Source organism: Trematomus bernacchii, unplaced genomic scaffold (assembly GCF_902827165.1).
Source record: "Trematomus bernacchii unplaced genomic scaffold, fTreBer1.1, whole genome shotgun sequence".
NCBI lineage: Eukaryota > Metazoa > Chordata > Actinopteri > Perciformes > Nototheniidae > Trematomus > Trematomus bernacchii.
Genome location: NW_022987705.1, coordinates 12,492,110 through 12,517,212, shown reverse-complemented (window position 1 = coordinate 12,517,212; position 25,103 = coordinate 12,492,110). Strand labels below are relative to the sequence as shown.

Sequence of the window (25,103 nt, the reverse complement as noted above, 5' to 3'; positions counted from 1 at the left end):
AGCGTTGGTTTCCCCAAAAGTGGGCGGGGCTGTAAAGTGACGTAGATTTTACTCTCATCTATTATTCAAAACCATTCTATTTATTCTAACGTAAATTACATGCCAGTGTTTTATCTTTTTATTTAGCGATTTGTTTTTGCATGTTTTTGCTGGGAATGTTTTCATGTTGAACCGGAAGTACGTCACTTCACTTTGTCTTCTTCGTCCCTTTTACGTTCCAGACAATGCATGGCTCAGCGTAACAGACTGAACAGCGACCCCAGGTGTGTCTACATTGGAATTAAATCTTCATTACTGAAGGAAAAATACTTTACCTAGTGTTTGTTAACTGGGTTTTTAATGCAGTTGGCTTTTCTTAATGGTTACAATATTGCTATGAGTTATATCTGAAGCAAATTATGTTTCTGAAGATGTGTAGTCAATTCCACCCTTCAATGTAGCATAAATGTGAACTCTCATTACAGGAACAATACCGTAAACAGACGTAGGAAAGATCCTCAGCTCGCTGATTGGATGTTTTAGCCACAATGCACGTTGGGATATGGTGTTAATGCAATATGATATCCGAAAAAAAAATCGGAGTTTAGGATGCCCGAAGACACTACACTACCCATAATCCCCAGCTATCGTTTGGGACTACAGTCCCGTTGACAAACCCCGTGATTAATCTTCAAGCTCTGGGATTGGATGTTGGAGTGGCAGTGCGCCAAGGTTACGCCGAGCGTCAAACTGTTCTTTGAAATGGAACGAAACCACGGCAGACTATCCAAAACTGGACTCGAACGCCCCCCCAGAACTACACATGCTGGCTATTGCGTTTCGCAACATGTTCTATGGCACGTCTCCACTGGGAATTGTAGTTTTAAAAGACGTTTTCCCCAAAATTAGAAGTTGACAGTATTAAACTGTGTACAGCCCTGGAGGTTTAGGCGATAGGAAACAAATTGGTGTGTACAAATTTAAAACATGTAATTAATAAATGGGTGAAAATCGCTTGTGTCCATAATGGGCAGCATTAATATATACCCACATGACAGCTCATTGTTACTTTGTAATTCTACTCCACTACAATTCAGAGGTTAACCTGGTATTTTTACTCCACTACATTTTGAGTTACTTTGCAGATTCTGATTAATGATGTGAAATATAAACAACCCTTAAAGCAGACTTTAGTTACACCTGAGTAAAATTCAGGGACAGGTGATTGTCAAGTGCCAACAATCAGGAGAGATATTTGATAGTTGGTGCTTGAGAAGACTAAACATTTATCTGCAGATCCCTATAAAGTATATTCATTACTCGTTATTCTCTACTAATAGTTAATTACAAACTGTATATAATGGCTATTTTGCACATCCCTTTCAAGATTTCAAGAATTTCCAAGGTTTATTGACATATCATATACACAACTACGGTGTAGTTATGCAATGAATGAAAAACTTGGGTCACAGGTTCCTCAACAGTGCATTACAAGACATCTATCAATATGTGTGTACAGTATACCTCCACCATTAAACTGTCAAATTCTGCACATTTCTTATACTATCTACATACATAAGAGTATAATTAATGTGTATAATATCAGTTAAAATAAGTGCTTCAACATAGTTAACATTGCAGGAAAGCAATATATTAGACGTTAAAGGTAGGGTAGGTAAGTTTGAAAAACCGGCTCGAGATCGCTAGAATTTGAAAATACACAACCGGAGAAAATCTGCCACTTCCTTACAGAGCCTCTCCAACACACACGAACGTGCACATGACCAATGAGGGCACGAGATAAGTTTGTGCACAGATGGAAGGCTGACAGGCAGGTAGGCCATCCAGTTATTTTAGCCGGGCCGGCTAAAATGATTGGTCGTGCTTTTTACAGTACTACGTTCCCTCCAAATCTAGGGGTACCAAGGGAAGTAACAAAACACAACGTTGACCAGGCACGAGAAAAAAGAGAGGAAACCGTTCTCTGGAGTCACGAACAGGCCTTTTAATAGTCAAGAAAAGAACACGGGCTGCTCACCAGCTAACTTGCACATTAACCTAGTGTCCCATATCCAGGAGCACATCTCTTATTGATCTACAGAACACAGGTTGTATGCATGCAGCCAGAGAAGGAAAAATGGGCAATCACTGCAGTCTTCCTCCGGTCCTATATGGAGGCCCTGATTGGGAATTTGGAGCACCTGGGGAGAGGCTGCACCTGGGGACAATCAGGCTGCACCTGGGGAATCAGAGGGAGAGAGAGAAAGACACACACACATACTACGGCACGTAACAATCGCTAAGGTTAATTTAAATTGGCTATGCTCAAGTATGTAGACAAGCTAACGTCGAAGTAGTGTATGTGAAATCAACCTCACAATAAGATGTGTGTATATTACAATTATTAATGTCATATTTCAAGATGATTACTTAGATATTACAATATGGTTGGTTGAGCTGGAGTTCATTATTGAGCTTACACGTTAACGTCACAGTCATCCGAAGAACGAACCCAAACCTTGTTGTTTTTATTAATTGCATTACCAAATTGGTATCAAATAAACAGTAAGCATTGGTAACACAACTTCCAAAGTTACAGTAAAATAAAAAGGACCCTGACTCGGCCAATACACAATCCAACATGTTCAACAGAAGATAAGTTATATTGTTTGTACACATGGTTCTTTACATATATATCTGTTTGTTTAACGTGTCCAGGTGATGCAGACAGGCTGGACCAATGATGGTTCAATGATTCCATTCAATGCAGGAAGACATCTTATGGGGACTTTGCTTCTTTTGAATATGTGGCCCTTCAGCTGAAATGCTCCTCTCGAGCTCTGTTCCTAAATATCTATAGACCACCCAAATACTGTGCAAGCTTTTTTGATGATTTTACTGAACTGCTGTCTATAGTGTGTATTGACTTTGACCGTTTAGTCATTGTTGGTGATTTTAACATCCATGTTGACAACCCCCAGGACAGAGGGGCTAAAGAACTGTTTTGTGTTCTTGATAACTATGGACTGACTCAGCATGTGGCGGAGCCCACGCACAATAAGGGGCACACTCTGGACTTAATTATCTCAAAGGGTCTGAATATCTCAAAGGTTGTGGTGACTGATGTTGCACTCTCTGATCATTCCTGTGTTTTCTTTGAGAGCTCTATTTCTGTTCACAAAAATGTTCAGAAAGAGGTAACCACAAAGCGATATTTAACAGAAAATACTAGGGAAATGTTTACTCATAATTTTTCATCCACACTTGCCCCTGCTAACATCTCAGTAAATGAGCTAGTAGATCATTTAATTCAAAAATTAAAAATGTTATAGATACCATTGCTCCAACTAAGGTAAAGGAAGTGATTAGCAAGAAAATATCTCCATGGAGAAAGGCCATGACCGTGAGAACAGAGAAAAGAGAGTGTCGAAAAGCTGAACGTAGGTGGCGAAAAACAAATCTCCAGGTTCACTTTGAAATCTATAAAGAGAGACTTGGCCTTTATAATTTGGAATTGAAAAACGCACGACAGTCTTTCTTCTCTGACATCATTACCAAAAACAAAAACAACGCACGTGCCTTGTTTGCTACCGTCGACAGACTAACTAACCCCCCAGTGTCAGTAGCATCTGAATTTCTATCCACCAGGGCGTGCAATGATTTTGCCTCCTTCTTCACTGACAAAATTCAGAAAATTAGACAAGCAGTCAGTGCCTCTACATCAGGTACAGCAAATGATTTGTCCCTATGTCCACCTAATATCAATTCAAACACCATGACACAATTCCATCAGATTAATGGTAAAAACTTAGAGGACATTATTCAACTTCTGAAATCCTCCTCCTGCTGCCTTGATATTATTCCAACAGGATTTTTCAAAGATGTTTTTCCTTGCATGGCCTCAGATCTACTTCATATAGTAAACACATCTCTTCACTCAGGTATTTTTCCAGAGGCCCTGAAAACTGCAGTCATTAAACCGCTCTTAAAAAAGAATAATCTAGATGCCTCAGTAATGAACAATTACAGGCCAATATCAAACCTGCCATTTCTAGGTAAAATCATTGAAAAAGTTGTATTTCAACAGTTGAGTAACTTCTTGCATTTAAATAACTGTTTGGATGTGTTCCAGTCAGGATTTCGTCCAAACCACAGCACTGAGACTGCTCTTGTAAAGGTCTTCAATGACATCCACTTAAACACAGACAGTGGCAGAACTTCAGTGTTAGTATTATTAGATCTCAGTGCTGCGTTTGACACTGTTGACCACAACATATTACTAGACCGACTAGAAAACTGGGTGGGACTTTCGGCAACAGTTCTAAATTGGTTTGAGTCCTACTTAAAGGACAGAAAAAAACTTTGTTTCTATAGGTAAATACACATCTGAGTTGACAAATATGACATGTGGGGTACCTCAAGGCTCCATCTTGGGGCCTCTTCTCTTTAACATCTACATGCTACCACTGGCTCAGATAATGAAAAACAACAAAATAAGTTACCATAGCTATGCGGATGACACACAAATTTACGTAACAATTTCACCAGGAGATTATGCTCCAATTCAAACACTGAGTAAGTGCATTGAACAAATCAATGACTGGATGTGTCAGAACTTTCTCCAATTAAACAAAGATAAAACTGAGGTAATGGTTTTTGGAGCCAAGGCAGAACGTGTGGGAGTTGGCGCTGAGCTTCAGTCTGCAATGTTCAAAACAACAGATAAAGCCAGAAATCTAGGTGTAGTCATGGACTCTGACCTGAGTTTCAACAGTCACATTAAAACAGTTACTAAATCAGTCTACTATCACCTAAAGAACATATCTAGGATTAAAGGACTAATGTCACAGCAGGATTTGGAAAAACTTGTCCATGCTTTTATCTTCAGTAGACTCGACTACTGCAATGGTGTCTTTACAGGCCTCACTAAAAAATCTATTAGAAAGCTGCAGCTAATTCAGAACGCCGCTGCTCGAGTCCTCACTAACACTAAGAAAGTGGATCACATCACTCCTGTTCTGAAGTCCTTACACTGGCTTCCTGTGTGTCAAAGAATAGATTTCAAAATATTGTTGCTGGTTTATAAAGCTTTGAATGGTTTAGGCCCAAAATACATGTCTGACCTACTGCTAAATTATGAACCATCCAGAACTCTCAGGTCTTCAGGGACTGGTCAGCTTTCTGTCCCCAGAGTCAGAACTAAACATGGTAAAGCAGCATTCAGTTATTATGCTCCAAATATCTGGAACAAACTCCCAGAAACCTGCAGGTCCGCTGCAACTCTTACTACTTTTAAATCCAGGCTGAAGACTTTTCTTTTTGCCGCTGCTTTTAATTGAACTATTCACATCTTAAACTGAACTGTAACTTTGAACTTTTATCCATGTATTTTTTCTTTTAATGTTTATTTTATTATCTTTTTTTTTTAATGACTGATTTTAAATGCCATTTTTAAAATGTCTTCCATTTTTGTAAAGCACTTTGAATTACCTTGTGTTGAAAGGTGCTATATAAATAAACTTGCCTTGCCTTGCCTTGCCTTGGACCAGAGAGTGAGAGACAGAACTGGACTCCTCACAGCAGTGAACTTCAGCACAGGTACAAATACTCTTTTTTCATACTGTACAAAGAATCAAGAAAGATATTGGTTTAAATAAATGAAGTATTGACTTTAATACACTGATATACATTCCATTAAACAATACTAAATACTAGATCACCTACACATCAGTGAAGTTGAGGGGTTTTTCCATGCAAAGGGTTACATTTAGATGTTAACAAGCAATATGACTGTCAGCTTTCTAATTTAATGTATTGAAGGCAAAGATATTTAACGCATAGTGACAACTGCTATTTATCTCTCAATATTGTCTGTAAAAACGTGGTAAAAGTTATTCTTTCAGTGAGACAACAGAGCAAGCTTGTTTTAATAACAGTTAAATATTATTTTGATAATAAAATACATTTCAATGTTGATGAATTTCATACTGTTCATTCATAATCTGATTGTCTTTGTAGCTCACTGTTGAAATAAAAAAAAACATTACAATTACAAAATAATTATATCTACAGCCCCTAAACACAAACACACCTCTTTCATAAATAACACACTTGTTCTGCAATAATATGTTTTATGTTTCCTGTAATTTCTGTTAGGAAAGGACATGCCTGAAAGACACGACTCAGCATCTCCTCTTTCTCCGAGGGTCAAGAAAAACATCCAATAGGAAAATTAAAAGCTGATGTTATGAGATGTTAAGACCAGTACAGGACATTCACTAAGAAACTATTTTTATTGTGAAAACACAGTCAGCTGACCGAATGCACCTATTTCCACATCTACACTCCATCAGCTGATTATTTCTATTTGCCTCACTTTATGAGCTTCATAACATGTACCTTGTACCGCAGAGTTTGCAACGCAAATAAATGGGGCCAATCTTCAGTCAGATGTGAATGTGTAATCTAACATTTTCAGTAAGAATAATGGACAAAAGGAGTGCAAATACAAATTCAATTTATTGAAATGTGAACCAAAAGTTAATCAAACATGTTTTAAATAAAAAGCACATATGGACAGAAGGTGTAAACCTATTAAATGTATAAGTAAACATATTTAGTCAAATAAAGTGACAGACTAGGCCTGATCAGAGGCCTGTACTACGAAGCCGGATTTTCCTAACCTGGATATGTTTGAGTTAGCCGGTTGGCCCAATCCAACACATACGCGCTCTGGCTAAACTGTACTACGACGCTGGTTATCAAGTGGATCGCTCAAGCCAGCCGTGTCCTATCTAGTTAGGTGCGCGTTCACATGAAAGGGGTGGTATTTGGAGCATTCGACCAATCACAAACATGGACAAGCGTACTGACAGCGCAGCGAGTCATACTTCCTGAATGAAAAGTTAACTTTAATATTAGTCAAATATGAAGAAGTTAAACTTTAAACATCCATGACTTAAACACTTTATCCAGGATAAAAGCCACATAGCACCTGCAAGGTGAATACAGCTGGTAAAAGAAAAAGCGTTTGAATGCGTACATTAACAGGTTTATGAAATCACTGCCCCGTCTAAGACACGCGTGGATCTGACTTTAATTAGGAGAATTTAACACTGTGAGTGTTGCACGGCCAGATACGGCTCAAGAAGCTGACTCAGATAAGGAAATATATGATACATTATGATGTGATATGATATGAATGATAATGGGACACATCGACGTCTGCACTCACAGTGCCGCGGACTGTACTTAATGTTACTCTGATCTGGTTACTTATGTCGTGGCAGATATTTAAGTAAGCTTTCTTAACGCTAATGTTATAATAGTCAGATTGCTCTGAAGATGGGAGGGGATATTCTATTAATTTTCACGTTCACACAGTCAGTTGATTTTTGCCGGCCGTCTTTCCTGCAACGGCAGTTTTTCTGTATTTCCTCTATCCTGTAATATGACTTGATAGCTTTAAACTCCGCACACGGAGCTCTGATTGGTCAGCAGGCGGTGCTTTCACTGAGTTGATCTCTTAGCCTGCAACCTAACCCCCTCCCGAGGAGGTTAGCCGCTCAGCATAAGTTACCATGGAGATCTAGCCCGCTAAAAAGAGAACCGGCGTCGTAGGACCGGAAAGCCCGAGTTTTCCCTGAAGTCAGCCGGCTAAGCGAAAATCCGGCTTCGTAGTACAGGCCTCAGGTGGTATCAGCTATGCATGGGCTCCTCCATCAGGCCTGGTCCTCCTCACAGAGGACAGAGCCTCAGTCCTCTCCGGCCAAACCAACAGACAGGACGTCCATCACACGGAGGTTTCTCCCTGAAGTCTCTGCAGCTCTCTGGACACCACGCTGTCTCAATCCATCCACACTGAATATGAGAGGGGAAAAATGAAAATAATAAATGCTTTAGACAATAATAAATATAAAGTTGACTGTTGAGTTGCTCAGTTTTTTTAGATTGTCAATACTATTACTGTATAACTAATATCTCAGGTTAAGAGGCACCTTCAAATAAAGATTGGTCTTTAAATACATTTTGTCTTTTGAATTGTTTGTCTAAAGTCAAGGATCTAGAACTGGTACTTGTAGTTTTAATGATACAGTCTGGTTATAATGCTGTTTGGAGGAGGCCTCACAGGTAAGAGCACTAACTAGCTATCATCACATGTACCTTAGCTTAATTTAAATGTATTAAACCTATAATTAAGTGATGGCAAAATATAAATAACTAATGTCATGCAAACATATTAATATTTGCTTGATTCCAGTGTTGAATTTAGCACAATTGCATACAAACGTTAAGGGATTTTAAGATTCTGAAGTGTTATGCTAAAAACTCAATAACTTAGATTATTATTTATAGTTTTGCTGAATAGTCTCATGTCCGCTTACCTTAGAAACGTAAAATGCGACGGCAGTGTGCAGATGGGGAGCATGTTAGCTTAGCTTGGTAGCTTCAGCTAGCTCTGGAACTTCCAGCCCGGTGGCAGCAGGTCCCGCCTCGGCTCCGCCTCTTTGCCCTTATTTGGAGCAGGCTGGAGTGGAACTCTGACGTCACTGTCGAGCCGTTAGTGGCCGACTCCGCCTACTAAGGGCTTCTCTGCAACTCTGCAGAATCCTATGGGTGACGTCACGGACCCTACATCCATACAGTCTATGGGTGTAATCTAGGGGTAAAGGTTCCTAAGCTAAATGGACTATTCGACCGCAACCAGAGAGGAGCAGAGAGGCTTTAAATAGCTCCAGGGCACCAGACCCATGTCCTGAATCACTGCAATCAGTGCAGCCACACCCTCTCCACTGATGATCCCACAGGGGCATCACACCTGTTAATCTTCTCAATATCGGTTAATTAGGAAAACCGCAGCCAACACTGAATACAGCAGGTGGTGGGTGGGATGGTTTAGAAGCTGTAACAAAACCACTGCTTTTGAAAAGCCCACTTCAAAATCCTTCCACTTTGTGTGCAAGGAGCAAAAAGCCAACACAAACAACATGACTGACTATGAGGTTGCAACTGCCTTTCTCGGGGAATGGGGACATTTCCAGCAGCAGGTGTTTTTCCTACTCTGTCTCACCGTCATCCCTAACGGTTTCACCGACATGTTCATCGTCTTCGTCGCCGACACTCCGCCCCACCGCTGCGTCATTCCCGCAAACGTGAACCTGACGGCGGCGTGGAGGAACCGCAGCATCCCGCTGGAGCTGGACAGCAACAGCGGCGCGTTGGTGCCCAGCAAGTGCTCCAGATACAGGCTGGGAGATGTGCTGAGTTTCTCGGACAGAGGCTTTCTGCCCGGGGTCGATGTTAACATGTCTAATGTGCCGACTGAGAGCTGCTTGGATGGGTGGGAGTATGACCAAAGCGTGTACATTTCTACCATCATAACGGAGGTTTGTGCACAGGTCTGCGTATAGCTTCTGGGATGCAGCTGACACTGAGATGACGCATGAGAAATGTATATGATATTCATACAGGAAGTAAGCAGAGGTGGAAAAGGTTCTCAGATCTTGTACTTGAGTGAAAAAACCGGAGTGTGTAGGATAACTACAAGAACATTCCTTCATTTGAAATGTAACTGAAGTAAAAGTACAAAAATAATAAGCTTCAAAATATACTTAAGGTGGTACCTACTCATTATGCAGATTGGCCCATCCCAGAATAATATGTATCATATGTTTTCATTATAATTATTCATAAATTAAAGTGTTATCAAAGCTGGTACAGTTACAGCTAGTTGTAATTACTCTGTATACTGCAAAGTAGCTTTTGTATTTACTCCAATTGTAACTGAATTATAAATTATATTTCACATTATTAATGAAAATCTGCGTAGTAACTAAAGGTATTAAATAAATGTAGTCGAGTGAAAGTAGCCTACAATATTTACCGTCGAATTGTAGTGGAGTAGAAGTACGAGTAGGGGAGACCAGGTACAGTTGCAACACGGGTCGGTTGTAACACCTTCAATATCTCCAATCACAAACAAGCTAGACAGGGGTCGGCAACCCCTGGCACGCGTGCCAGCATTGGCATGCGGCACCGTAACCAGTGGCACACTAGGAATAAGTCGAATAAGTGTGCAAAATATTTAAATTGTATTTTCGGATCCTGAACGAGACCGCCGCCAGAGCACGTCTCCCCGTTACCTGCAGAAGGAAGCCATGCACGCAACGCAGCCCCGCTCTGTTTAACTCCAGGTGACTTTCTGCCGCTTTCCTCCGTGGTGCAGTGCTGATCGTTTCACCACAGAGGAAAGCACTTACCCATAAGGAGCTTTACAAATGCCGCAGTTTTTGCGTGGCTGTGTCTTTAGTTGAAAGCCCAGTGGCGATCTGCTCATCTCTCATTGAAATAATATGCTACAAAGGGGCGGACTGGCCATCTGTGTGTTGAACTTTCCTTTCGGCTCCCAGACCGTAGTCGAGGAGGGCAGAAGCAACAAGCTTCAGGTTCAATAACCCACTTTAGCTTAGATGTGTGTCTAATATTTGTTCCACTCTCGTTAGGTGCATATTTGGACATAATAAAGAAAACACTTTTTATTTCCAGTAATAACAAATAAATAAGCCATTAGGTTATAATTGTTAAAAAAAGCCAACATTTCAAATTTCTGCAAAGTAAGTTTATTTTGATATAACTATGATAATTGTTATGATTATACATACACATACAAATGCACTCCTGTGGTACTTTTTAGACAGTTTTTCGTTAAGAAATTGCTACTTTTTGTGAAGACTTAAATACTGCCTGTGTGTGCGTGTGTGTGTTTGCAGTGGGACCTGGTGTGTGACGACAGGTGGAAGAACCCGCTAACTTCTTCCATCTTCTTCTGTGGTGTTCTCACTGGCTCCTTCGTTTCGGGGCAGCTCTCTGACAGGTGGTGAAAGATTAACTTTAGTTTTTCAAAACGTTAATCACTAAGTAAGCACTTATTGTAACAAATGATCTGCCAAGTCAAATTTCCAACAGCAACAAGTGTGCCCCACTGTCAATGAATAGATGTTTTAATGATATTAATGTTACAATGCTTTTCTCATACTCAAACGACTCAACAAGAACCTATTTCTCTTTTTTTAGCCGTCAGTGCTGATCAAAGTCTGACAGTTCGCTAAATGAAAAAAAAAGAGAATGTGCCAGTAAAAATGAAGCCGTATCAGTATCAGTAAAGCATTTTCCCAACTGTCATGTGTTGACCTTCTCACAAATGCTGACTCTTGGCTAAATGTTTAACTTCAACAGCTATGCAAACTCTGGTAAACAATTTACACTACTGTGTTGTACTTACTGGATTTTTCAGTGTTTTGTCGACTTCAGTGAATCATACTATATAGTACATTTGAGGGTTCCATTGGTTGACCTTTGCATCTACTTACATGGTCATTTACCTGTGCTTTGTATCATTTTTAGGTATGGGAGAAAAATAGTGTTGTTTGTTACCATGGCAGTCCAGACAGTGTTCACATTCATCATGGTCTTCGCTCCATCCTGGCCCGTGTTCTGCGCCCTGTTCTTTATTGTCGGGATGGCAACAATCTCTAATTATGTGGCTGCGTTTGTGCTAGGTACTTTTGTTTGCCTCTATTCGATGATTTCAGGTGTATTTAGTTGCTAACTTGTCCATGAAAAATAATGTGTCATTCATTGCCTGTGCTTTGAATCTCCCCCCTTTTCTCCTGTGCTTCAGGGACAGAGATATTGAGCCCAAAAGTTCGGACAATTTATTCCACCGCAGGTGTGAGTCTTTTCTTTGCTGCAGGCTACATGTTCCTGCCACTATTAGCCTACTTCTTGAGAGACTGGAGGATGCTTCTCCTAGGCCTCACCCTGCCTGGCTTCCTCTATGTGCCTCTCTGGTGGTAGGTACACTCAAAAAACTGACTTTTTGGTGTAGTAAAATATATTTAATTAACTGTCGTACTTTTTACATGGTAATATAATTCACAAAGAACTAGAATTTCTTAAGTAACATTTTAAATGTATACACCTTTTATTCATGTAATACATTTACAGTGTGGGAGGAGTACGTTTTATTATATATTTACTCATACTATTTAAATGATTTATAGTCACTGCTCATAAACCTTAAAATACTAAGTAAATGTTAATCTAAAACCATAGTAGCTGTTTGAATCCGCGCATGCGTCTTGACGAGACAAGATACCCGCGTTTTTGGACGACGGTGCAGTTGGGTTTGCTGTTGCACATTTGAAGGCTGTTGGAGGAGCTGCATGGCTGGAAAAAGAAGTGTTGGTAAGTTATTGTCTCTCTGTTTAAGACTTATGATAATATATGTGTCTTTGTGCATAATAGCCTGATTCTTGTTTGCTTGAACCATGTTAACGTTTCTGTGCATTAGTTCACAAAGTTGAGAGATTATGTTTTAGATATGTTACGTGCTGTTAGCTAGCTAACCGTAACTGTAATTTACCAGATAATTAAAAAAAACACTCACATGCATCTAAAGAAGGTTCCACGTTTTATTTCACGTCTATAAAACTAAGGGCATAACAGTTGGAATAGCATTGACAAAAGCAGAGGAGAGGAAAAGTAATGTTAGCTGAGTTAGCGTTAGCCGCAGTTTTCCAAAATGTACAGTAAACACACACACGGCTTAAAATGTCTTATAATTATATTGTTGTTGTTTTTTTTACAGTAAGTTAAAGTATTTTTTCTGCAGTTTGAGACCTGTGAGTTAGTGCATCACTAATTATAATCCAGTGATATAATACATATTATTGTCAAATGAGCCATTCTGCATAATGAGTACTTTTTACTTTAAGTTTATTTTGATACTAATACTTTTGAATTTTTACTTAAGTAAGGTTGTGAATGCATGACTTTTACTTGTAACAGAGTAAATACTCTGTTATAAATATACACTGTGGTATTGCTACTTTTACTTTAGTAAAATATCCACATACTGTTTCCACCAATTGTTTAATTTTTTTTCTTCAAATATTCAATCAAGTCTAATTAAGTGGAAATGTTATATTCACGAAGTTCATCTGTCTTATTTACATATCTGTCTATCAACAGGAAGCATAGCAGTACAGCAGTGAGCCAGTGGAGTCTAATTGGAGTGATTGCTCAGGCAAGTAGAGGGATATATTATTACTGTTATTCTTCACTGCGAAATGTAATATAAAATTGTGGATAAATGTTTAAACCATTGTTTTAATATTACAAATTATGTCTGTTCATTTACAGAGTGGCCTTACTTTTAAGTGGAGCGGCTGGAGCCAGTTGAGGTCTAGGGAGGAAGACAGTTGACAGATTTCCAAGCTGGTCTCACCAGGGAGAACATGTAGGACTCTTTATATTATGAGATGGTCATGCAAACATTGCAACTTCACAACATCAAAACGTTTACAGCTCATAAAGCATTATAGATTGAATCATCTACACAGCGGTCAAGGCCGGTCAATACCATGCTTGTACTCAGATTGTCCTTGTTCATTTAAAAGTTGGAGTGCTCTTCACACACATTTGTCTAGATACCGTACACAAACTGAGCAATTAGGGCAAATTCTTTCATTTTCATGTCTTGTATGTAACTTTTTCTCGGACTGGATGGGATTAAGCTGACCCCAAAAGTACTGTCACGGCCCAAACTGTGTCCCTGTGTGTCCCTGTTTGTTCCCCTGTGTGTGTGGAGGGGGTGTGGTTTCCCTTGCAGGCAGCAGCCTGATTGCACTCACCTGGCCGACCGGCTCAGCTGTCCCTCATCAATCCAATCAAGACACAGCATATCTACTCCAGTCTCCCAGCAACTCACCGCCAGATTGTTTTCTACACCAGTGGTATTGCATCCTCCTGGCTGCTCAATTCAGTTATCCTGTCTGCGTGTTATTCTGTACTTTTTTGTAATTAGTTTCTCCTTGTGCTTCCAGTGCGATCCCTCAGCCCTCAGCCATCGGCCACCAGAGCTTCCAGCCAACCTGCCTGCTTCTTCCTTCACCATACCTGCCTGCCCTGTTCTCAGTCCAGCCTGAACTGCCTACCTCCACTCCGGACCTCCATAGTCTCCAAACCTGCCTGAGTCTCCGAACAATAAACCATTTAAACATCTTCAGTCATTGCCTGCGCCTGGGTCCTGTTTAAAACATAATCCTAACAAGTACAAGCTTTGAAGGTGAACCTGCTGCCTTAAAGACATGAAAAATGTGTTCTTCATATGTACCTTCCACTGTCCATGTTGCAATTGCTCAGTTTCAGGGAGCTGTATCAATCTCTGTCTCCCCCCTCTGCCATTTTTTTCTTTCTCCGTATAAACATTTCTCCCTCTTTCTCTCTCTCACACGGATTACAGTTGTTGCCGTCTATTCATATTCTGTTATATGTTTTTTCCCCCTCCTTAGGTAAAGAAACGTTTGTATTGAATGTTTAAAAAGCACCACTCCAAATCTATGATGGAGTAGATTTTGTATTTTTTGATAAGATAATGTTAATGTTGCATGCAGTTATTATAATGTTAATGTTGTCGGTTAATAGTGATTGAATTGTTGACAAAATAAAGTTGAATTGTATTGTATTTTAGTCAATGTATATTAAATGCATAGATTATTACATTTATTAGGTAACATTTTTCAAAAGTAAATGAGTAACAATTACGTAATTAAAGTGAGTAATATAACTTCAAACAAATGAGTAATTCAACATTTTAAACAGAAAAAATATGATAAAATCTACTTATTTACTTCATAACAGTAACTATTACAGATATATAATATTTACTTAATAATTTGATAACAGTGATGTTCCTGTCCATGAAGAAAATAATTAGACTTTACTTAATTAGTTCAAATAAATATAACGTGTAACTTAAACATTATTAAGTAATATTTACTTAATATTTTCACAAATGTTACGTCTGGTGATAAGTACATTTTACTTGATACTGGAAAGTAAGTTCTACTTGATATTACAGCAGTAAAATATACTTAGAAAAAGTAAGTGCAAATACTTGCTAAGATTTAATCAAGTAAATCCTACAAGTTGTTTCTTTGAGTGTAGGTGTGTGTTTGCTTGAATGTGTGGGGTTCTTATTTTTCTAGTTGATTTTATCTCTGGCTGTGTTTCATTTCAAGTGTTTTATTTTCTACAGTGTTGAGTGGTGTATAAAGTACAGCGTTGCTTTAAGTATTACGTTCATGAAGGTCAATCAATTAATCAACATAGTTCCTGTCAAAAGCTAAGCAGATTGTTTTTTTAAAGCTGAAAGAATTTGCCTATTAATCACGTAGTTGATAAACATAATAAATACAGTCCTTCTTTGATAATAACATATAAATTGTATAGGGCTGTGGTGTTGTGACATTAAACTTGTGACTATGACATTATGACAATTCATTTTTAATGTATTTTTTATCATATTCAAATGCATGCATAATTTTCGGATTAGGTATACATTTAAGAAAAAGTGTCATACATAGATATGGTCACTATATTCACAATGTAATAACAGTAACAGCATTGCAACAGCATCAGCCTTTTTCAACTTTATCAAGGCTTTGTTAGGTATGTTTTACTTTTATGGAGGATCATTTGAGCAGTCAAAGGACTCGGAATAAGGTAAAATAATTTTCTCTCTTCTGGGGGATTGAACATCTGTCTCTCTCTCTGTTGTGTACTGAGGCAGGTTCATCCCAGAGTCTCCTCGCTGGCTGCTGTCTCAGGGCAGAGTGGAGGAGGCAGAGGCCATAGTGAGAGATGCTGCTAAAAAGAACAAAATCAAGCCTCCGCCGGTCATCTTTAGTCCTTTGCAGGTGAGATCTCACTGAAAAAAAACTGTTCATGTAAATGCATAAAAACTGGGCACAGGGCATTTTCCTAATATGATAAGCCAGTATCATATTTGTTTACTCTTACTATACTCTTGCAGAGTTTACTTAAAAGTGTTAGAGCATCCTTAATGGTTCACTGCCTGTGATGTAATCATTTACAGTTTTCCGGTAAACATTATGGAGCAACATTTTCTGCCGGTATGAACCCAAAGATTGTTTCACTTTTCTTTTCTTTTTTGGAATACTTAAAACTTTTGTAATTCAAAAGATGTTGTGTTGAGTTGTTAATTATCAACAATTTAGGAACTGGACAACCTAAGAAAAAACTGTCAAAACTACAACACTCACATTAAGAAATATGATCACACTGCCAATCACTATATGATTTGTATTTTTAGAGAATTATGACTAAGGGGAGATAACAAATAGGACAGGTTACAATTTAAACATAAACTGGAGAAATCTGTTTGCTTTACCTCTACTCCTAATTACTACAAGAATCCCCCCCCCCCCCAGTCTTCATTGCACATTTAACTTTAGCCTTTAATCCTGATCCAGACTTTTGGGTACTACATGTGTGAACGCGTGCACATGCATGTGTTCACTCAGCAAGTGGCCATTCATACACAAGCATCTCTCTAATGAAATTATTTCTAGAGCGATGGCTCTGCTTGCTAAGTGTTTGTTATTCTGAGGGCTCTGCTGCCCCACAGAAAGAACTTCAATGCGAGAGTAAGGCCCTCAACATCTGTGACCTGCTCCGTTCCCCAAACATCCGCTGGATCTCCCTCACGCTGTGGCTGGTCTGGTGAGTCCCTGCTGACCCCCACATTCAGTACAGTGACCCTGCATGCACAAATACACACACACACAGACATATACTGAACACACGCTGTTCCAAACGCACATACACTGTTCAGGCCCAATGACAGTCCATTGAACTAACAACAAATAATGACCTGTCAGGTGCTGTGAAGCCTGCAACTCAGATCAAAATCAGGTTTCATAACTGCACAGTATGCCTGTATTAATCCTGTGCGCACTTCCTTACTGAAAACCGATGCAGTTTGATTTAGAAACAGTTTAACTTAGTCTGACGGGAAATAAGTTGTAACCTCCCGTTCATCATAGCAGGTTGATAAGTTACAAGCTGCATGCATGGACATTCTTTCTAAAATAAATACTTTCTATTCCAAATAAGAATCATGAACTAACATTTCAGTTTTTGTATCAGTCATCACCATAGACTGTATCACACCTCAAGTTTTTTTTTTATTAAACTCAAACCTACAATAACAATAGATTGTTGACCAGTAGGGGGCAGCAGAAACAAGCTTCAACCAACAATGTCATGTAGCGGTTACTGTATGTACCGACATAAGCATTCAGGATGAATGTTTTAGTTCAGGTTTTCTGTATTAATCCTGTCTGTCCAAATATGAATGTCACTTAACTCTTCTGCAACTTTTAATTCACCACCAATCTATAAACGTATTACAATGGCTTATAAGGGCCATTGTAATTACGTTTGAAAAATAAATCAAAGCTGGGAATGGGTTGGTAATATTTAGTGGCCCCAATTTGCTGTGGTACATTTGCGAAACACTAGATGAGAATTTCTAGAAAAGGAACACCAATAATATGAGTTTAATTTTTTTTCTGACTACGCTGTTGTGTCATGCCTGAGAGCTACTAACTAAAAACATATTCTAATTTGATATTAATGTTTAAAATGTATCCCCACAGGAACACCTTGACCATTGCTTACTTTGCTCTTTCCCTAAACACGGCAAACCTTCACGGTAACGCTTACTTCAACTGTTTCGTGTCGGCTTTGGTTGAGATACCAGCCTACACTTTGTCTTGGGTAATGTTTCGCTGGTGGTCCAGACGACTGAGTCTCTCATCAACCCTCTTCATGGGAGGAGTGTTTCTACTCTCCGTACAGCTCATGCCAGCAAGTATGACCCTTGGAGGAAGCATTTTTTTATTAATAAAGCTTTGTGCCTTTTTCTCATTTGTTTGTCTATGTAGGATCACTCATTATATAGTATTTTCAGATGCAAAATGTGTCTACTTTCTCAGTTGCAAGCAAACATAATTGCGGATAATTGAATTTGCATCTTATATAACTCAACTTACATGTAACCTCTGATTGAATGCTTTACCCTCTCTAGACCTGGTTTATCTCTCCATAACACTGGAGATGATGGGGAAGTGTGCGGTGACGACAGCATTTGCTATTGTGTACGCATACACAGCTGAACTCTACCCAACAGTGTTGAGGAATACGGCCTTGGGGGCCTGCTCCATGGCCTCCAGAATAGGCAGCATCATTGCCCCATACTTCATTTACTTAAGTAAGGAGGCTCTCACCTCTGCCTTATTTTACACTTCTTACATTTTCCCAAGCATATAATTATGTGGATGCACAAAGCTGTTTCTTACCCAACTGACATCTTGTTAGAACAAGCTGGTGCCTCCATTGAAACAAAACAGAACAAAAGTCACAAGAACAAAGAATCTAAAAACAGGCTTGCCTAGCAACCACATCGGATAGACCATTATGCTGAAAACCTAACTCTTTCACTTCAAATTTAGAGGCTTCTATTTAAAGATTTGATTTAAAGTACTGATGCAGATACAATCCTTACAGTCGCTATACCTTTTGTCTTTTTGTTGTTTTTAATTGCTGTGGCCCATGGTAGTTTTTCACTGTCTCCTTCTTTGATGTGCTGCCACAGGAAGCTATTCCGTTTCACTGCCTTACATCCTTATGGGAAGCATGACAGTTGCGTCCGGGTTGCTGACCCTCCTGCTGCCCGAGAGCTATGGAATGCCTCTGCCTGACACCATCAGTCACATGCAACACTTCCCCGGGTAAAACTGCACCTTCCTGTCACCAAATCTCCCAGAAACCAGTGATATTATTTATTAAAAATAATCATTTGTACGTTAATTTTAATTAACATAAAAATTGACTGGGTTTGGTTTTCTAATTTTCTTTTTTAAAAAGCAAATATGTTCTTGGCTCAAAAGTCATTTGTCTACAGGCATTACAAGTAAATCAAAAGAAAGAAACATGGCTAACTGTATGCTTTAAATCTGAAATATATATTTGTATGTGAATGAAAGACAGAAAATACAATTAAAAAGATAAGTAAACTAAAAACAAAAAAATATGGCCTCCATAAATAAATAATAAAAACAGTTCAAATAATTAATTTACTACAAATAAAAATAAATTACAATTCATCATATTCATAATAAAGAGGATTATATATTAACATATTAAGTTGGATTAAAAGTTGATGGCAAACATTATAAAAAAGCGGGCTAGGATATGTCCTCATATTGCCACCATATAACTTCCACTTGGTCATTTCCTTTTCTAGTGCCTTCAAGAATGATCTTTTCACGTTATCAATTGCTTTTATAAAAAAGAAAAAAGGCAGAATAGTCTAGGTCTGTATTCTAGCAAAATTATAATTGTCCCTGCTTTATTCCTGCACTCGGCTTCAACCCACCAGGGACATTTATTACAGAAACTAAAAATGATATACTCACCACAGCCATAATTATGTGTAACCAGATGAAGGCAAATAACACACTATAGCGAAGCCAGTTTAACATGAAGAATCAATTAAACATTTTATGAAATACACTTCTTTATTTTCTGACAGTCTAATGAGAAGATCAATACCAGAAGGCAAATATATGTATTTCCAAATAATATAGATATTATAGTTATCATTATATTGCTCAGACTTAGCAAATTAGTCTCTTTAAAATGGACGTACAGATTGATTTAACCCTTGTGTTGTGTTCGAAAGCTGTTACCGTTCATGGTGTTCGCGGGTCAATTTTGACCCATGATTTATTTCAGTCCAAAACACTCAAAAATAATGACTATCATCCAATATTATTTTAACTACATCATAACTAACTTATTATGCATTCATAACCGTACAATCATGTTGTAATTTAATTGTATGGCCCCAAAACACATTACACCACATATTGCACACGTGCATGACTGAGTTCAGGTTCAAGTGTTAGTGTACATATTCTTTGAGAAAGGTCGAGTTCCCGTGGGGGGAGGGGGCCAGAGGGATGGCAGACCAGGTGCATGTTGCAAAAAAATATTGTTACAGTGGATGAAGGGGGTGTGGGTGGGGTGTCTAAAGTCAAAGATGAATCTTGATTGGGCCAAATTTGACCCAGAGTCACCCAAAACAATTCTGCCGGGTCTTCCCAGACCAGAAAACCAAATTATACACTTTTTTTTTTAAAGACCTTCAGACTTGGCTAAAATTGTCAAAATCAGTGTTGTAGTGTTTATATAGCTGTTGTGGAGGATATCATGAAGCCTTGTTCCGATAAAAAAAACTATAGCGTAGTTATTATATAATTTTAACTTGAAACGGGTCACAGGAGACCCGAACACAACATAAGGGTTAAATAAACAAAGATCTTGGCAGTGATTGTGTTTTTTTTAAATGATATTTTAACTTTGTGTCATGTTCAGTATCTGTGAACCATTACCGCATCTGAATCAATGTTTTCTTTATTAATCCTAGATGTTGTAAGAAGAAACCCTATAAACTCACAAACACCGAAGAAAAGGAAAAGGTTGCAGAAGGGAAGTCTCCAGTTTTCCCTTGAACAAGGAGCCTCACTGTTATCTGCCTGAAGCAAAAACTGGATAACCATCTTATCTCCTTCCACTTATAATACCTGAGAATAATAATCATTTATGTCACTAGATTTGTGAAAGCATTTGACTTCAACTGCACCATGGACCTTGACAGTTATTCAAACAACACAATTGTGTGTTTTTTTTATTTTGTATTAATTAATTTAGAATTAGCACCAAACACTCATGTTGCAAAGCACATCCATGTTAATGTGTTGTATACATCTATGTGATTTGTGATAACATTCATAAAGTGCATGTACAAATACTCCAAAATGTATTGGTCGAGCTTTAATTACTTCAATGTTATTCCTCATAAAAAATGTAATTAAATCGATTAATACAGATTGCATTTACCAGAAGGTAATGTTGATTAGGAACAACAGTAACTGGTATGAATTATATACAATTAATAGTACAATGTTTATATAAGCAATTTTTAAGACAATCAATCGACTTTCGTCAAGCACAGCAAGTTATGAATGTTGTTTTCTTGTTATGCACGGGCACTTCAAGCTGTTGGGATAAAATGCAAATAAAGAAACCATTATTTGGTTGTCAGCAAAAAGGAAATGTTTGAATATTGTTTAATTTCTACTAATTCAATTTTTAACCTCATAAACATGTACGTAAACTATAAAAAGTCATCATATCCTCTCAAGAGTCATGTGGATGATGAGGATAAGGAGGGGTTGGTTTTGGTGGCTATATTAAAGAATAATATGAGATGTTTTGTTGCAGTTTTTGTTGCCATTATCTTGTCTGAACATCCAGTATCAGGAAGTTCTGTGGTTGTTCTGGTACAATACCTTCTTGTTTGTTTCAGCTACGGTGACTGCATCTTTTACCCCATAAGCTACCCACCTTTCTCTTTTTTGCATCTGTTGAATAGTTTGAGGTTGTCCAAAACTCTCTGCCAGGAAAATAACAGAAAAGGCAGAAACAACAGCCAGAGTCCCCAGTGTGATATAAGGCAGGTACTCAAAATATTCACCTGTACAAGGAGAAGGGGAAAATAAAAGTGTGTACAGAGCATCCAAACAACAAATAGGGGCTGATTATCCACAGAAATGTGTTGATGTGCTACACAAATTCAGGTTAAACTAGATAGTACCTGATATTGAAGACAAATCGACTCACTCAGCTTAACAAAAAAGGAGCAAGGCAGCTTCCTATTCTGGAAACAGTAATGCAAACGCCTGTCGCTGTGTTCCTGAGCACTGTTGGGTAAAGCTCTGCAGTGTAGGCGTGCATCAGGGATGTACTGTTGGTGATAACAAGTTTACCCAGCATTTGCAGAGCGACAGCCAGCTCTGATAAAGCTGAAACGTAAGAAATGGATAGATTAACAACAGAATGTGAGTGTTTTTTTTATCAAATGTTCTCCTTTGCTTGAGTGACTCCAAAGCTTTATTCAAGTCCTCCTCTTTCTCTTAGCAATTATTCCACTTACAAAGCCTTCTTAAAAATGAACTCTCTCTCTCTCTCTCTCTCTCTCTCTCTCTCTCTCTCTCTCTCTCTCTCTCTCTCTCTCTCTCTCTCTCTCTCTCTCTCTCTCTCTCTCTCTCTATATATATATATCTGTTAATATCAATAATTATGGTTTTAAGTTCTAAGTGATGGCACGAGAAGTAAGTGGGAGGGAAGTGACCCATAAATCCCTTTCTTCATTTGGCATCATTGCTGGTGTGATCCCACTCTGAAGAAAATCTCTCAATGAGGAAAAAGAAGGACAGCCGGGTCCAGATGTATGTCTCCCCCTCTCATCATGTAATGTAAAAATTACTGGCTGGTAAAATCGACGAGCTAACAGCGTTAGCCTGGAGACAGATGTAATATTTGGAGTGCAGTTTACTTTGATAATGAGAACATGGCTGTACCAGGATATATCTAATGAGAACATTTCCATCGAGCTTCACCACGTCTTCACCATGAGCCTGAGTGATCAGAGGGTCTCTGTGCTGTGGAGGACGCTCTACCTTGTTCCTGTGCTTAAGACACCGCATCCCAGTGCTACTTTCATTGCACTTTTTTACTCTTACTTCCTATGTTTGTATAAATAGTTATTGACTTTAGTCCAATATGGTGCACCTGTAATAAAACATAATTTCTCCCCGGAATAAATTAAGCATTCTGATTGATTGATTGAACCAGGTAGTGACTGCTTACTTTCTGGTGCCTGGTGCTGTTAGACAATCAGGGTTTGATACTGATTAACTTTTGAATTGCTGACCCTATTGACAGAAAAAGCAAAGTTACAGTAGTTTCTTTCAAAGCGGCAACTGCAAAGGCAGGGAGGGATGGTGGAGGTTAGAAACCAAGAAGATTTCCTAGCTCAAGGCCGGTTTATTAGAAATGCATCAGCATCCCCTGCCAGCAGCACCACCCTATGGCCAGATGATAAACTGCATTCAATGACTTTTCGTAAGTCACGTGATTTACCACTATATCAACCACTATACCCCATAGAAAACATATTGCAAAGGAAAAATAATTTCCAACTTGCTTTTGATAGCAATAGCCGCGTTCACACCGCAGTACTTTTCCCACTTTAGTTCCGATATAGTTCCAAAATGTCACGTTCACACCAAAAAGAGCCGGAACTCAAATTAGTTCATCAGAACCTTTTTACCCCCTTTTCCGTCCCTGCTAGAGAGCAGGTACTTTCGTGGGAGAAAAAGGTTCCTATGTCTGATTGGCTGGGCGGAATGCAAACCACGCCCCGTAAAACTCCCAAAAAGTTTTGTGAAGCCGCCATTTTATTATCCTCGCATTAGCATTATTAGCATTAGCATTAGCCCAACGCAGAGAGACTAACTTATGGCAACACAAAATAAAACATGGGAGCGGTGGAGATGAGGAGGTTTCGGCGTTCTGGCGATATACTCGGAAGGCTTCAGTAGAAGCTATGGGACTCCCAGCAGCTTCTACTGAAGCCAGTCCCCAACTCCGGGGACTTCCGGCCGGGGACTTCGGGTGGCAGTATACGCCGTGAAGTTGTTTGCGGCCTGCCAGTAAACCCAAAGCAGAAGAAGAAGAAGCATGACGTCAGCGGCTTCATTTGCCTAATCCTTCCCCAGGAACTTATTCCGGTGTGGACGCGAGCTGTACTTAGTTCATGAGAACTAAAGAGTTCTCATGAACTAAGTACTCATGAACTAAAGTGGTACTGCCCCTTACTGCGGTGTGAACGCGCCTTATAACTCAACAATGAAGTTATAATTAATTGTTGAGTTATAACAATGAGTAAGATGCCTTACTGTGATACAGTACACATATTGTCTGGTAACTGATGATAACAGAGGCATTAAACATCAAAACATATTCCAAGGAACAAGACGAATGCATACCTAAAGCTCAAGCATCCGTATGATGTAACTCAAATCGCTTCACAAGTTACCTTCTATTTTATATTTGGCGGGCTTTTTCTGTGGGAACGTCAAGTCATCAAGTCAATCTTCGTTTATGATATACAGTATGGTGGTGATACTTGTTTGGAACAAAGGTTCGCAATCCTGTTATATGAAAGGCCGGTAGGGTTCAAAGTAGTTCAAAAGTCACTGCCCTAGTTTAGAAGATGACTTTCCTGTCTGTTAACCATGACTCTTATTCAGCTCTGCAGGGTAATTGTGTGGTGTCCTCAATCAGCGCTGACACAACAGAGGGAGAACATTAAAGGGCCACACACACACAACAGGAGATAGCAAGGCAGGGGTCGTCACAGAGAAAGAACATTTAAATAAAACAGATGATGATGCAGCTGATGCTGTAAATCATTGTCATATAATCTGGTTTTCGTTCCTCGCTTTCACTTTCTCATTTACACATGATTTTGTTGAAAAGAGAAGGAAATAGAAAAACTCAAGAAGTGTATAGTAAACAGTAAACACTATTGTTTATCAATGCAGTGTTGCTATGCCTTTTACATCACATTGAATTAGGCTATTTGCTTTTTGTAAACATCATAACACATGAAATATTTCCATATGGCAACAAGGCAAATTTTCACACTTTAGATTAAATAAAGAACAGAAAACTCACCTTTAGTTAAGCAGCCATCGCATTATTCCATATGGAGGTGATGCTTTGAAGGAAGATCCATCTAGAAATGAGGTACACGTTGGATAACTCAACTGGAACAAAGAAGCAGCGGTTGGTGCTACACTGCTTTCATTTTTACTTTAGTCAAGCCTTCAGGCGAAATTGGCAACGTTATTCAGAGCAGCTGAGCCAGGCTGAGGTCCGGTTACCAACATCCCCTTCACTCCACAGTGGACGGTGCCACTAAACATTTTACAAAAAAATACACGGATTGTCTTATATTCAATTGTAAAAAAATAATGCACAGCGCTTTTTAAATGTCTAAGCGTCCTGTTTACACTGAACTGAAAGTGAAATGACTGTGTAACTTCCACGGAAACAGATGACACGTCTTTATGGTGTTTCCCCTATCTATTTAAAGCATAGTGTAGATATAATAAAAAGGATAGTGCGAGATACACCAAAAGGTTTTTATTTTCATTCAGATATTTGTATTAAAATATAGAATGAAAACATTTAAAAGTGAAAGCATGGTGCCGCCAGTTTACTGTTAAATGGCTGTTATATTAGCTTAAGCGTTACTTTTATAAAACAGCCTCTGGTGATGC

At 38.8% G+C, this 25,103-nt stretch overlaps 1 protein-coding gene and 1 long non-coding RNA gene across 3 annotated transcripts; one reads left to right on the top strand and one right to left on the bottom strand.

Annotated features, from left to right (window-relative positions):
- The first annotated feature begins 8,683 nt into the window (after window positions 1-8,683).
- On the top strand, window positions 8,684-20,571 carry LOC117490379 (solute carrier family 22 member 5-like). The gene is made up of 10 exons (XM_034140099.1): window positions 8,684-9,365; window positions 10,749-10,852; window positions 11,383-11,537; window positions 11,660-11,831; window positions 15,614-15,740; window positions 16,472-16,566; window positions 17,505-17,719; window positions 17,936-18,118; window positions 18,503-18,638; window positions 20,339-20,571. The coding sequence occupies exons 1-10, from the start codon at window positions 8,967-8,969 to the stop codon at window positions 20,421-20,423; spliced, it is 1,671 nt and encodes a 556-aa protein (XP_033995990.1). The 5' UTR covers window positions 8,684-8,966; the 3' UTR covers window positions 20,424-20,571.
- Window positions 20,559-24,826, bottom strand: LOC117490380. 2 transcript variants are annotated; one of them, XR_004556675.1, is made up of 3 exons: window positions 24,496-24,826; window positions 22,624-22,688; window positions 20,559-21,776 (listed from the first exon to the last, which is right to left on the bottom strand). It is a non-coding gene; the product is annotated as an uncharacterized LOC117490380 (long non-coding RNA). The 2 variants fall into 2 exon arrangements; XR_004556674.1 differs by lacking the exon at window positions 22,624-22,688.
- Window positions 24,827-25,103: the final 277 nt, after the last annotated feature.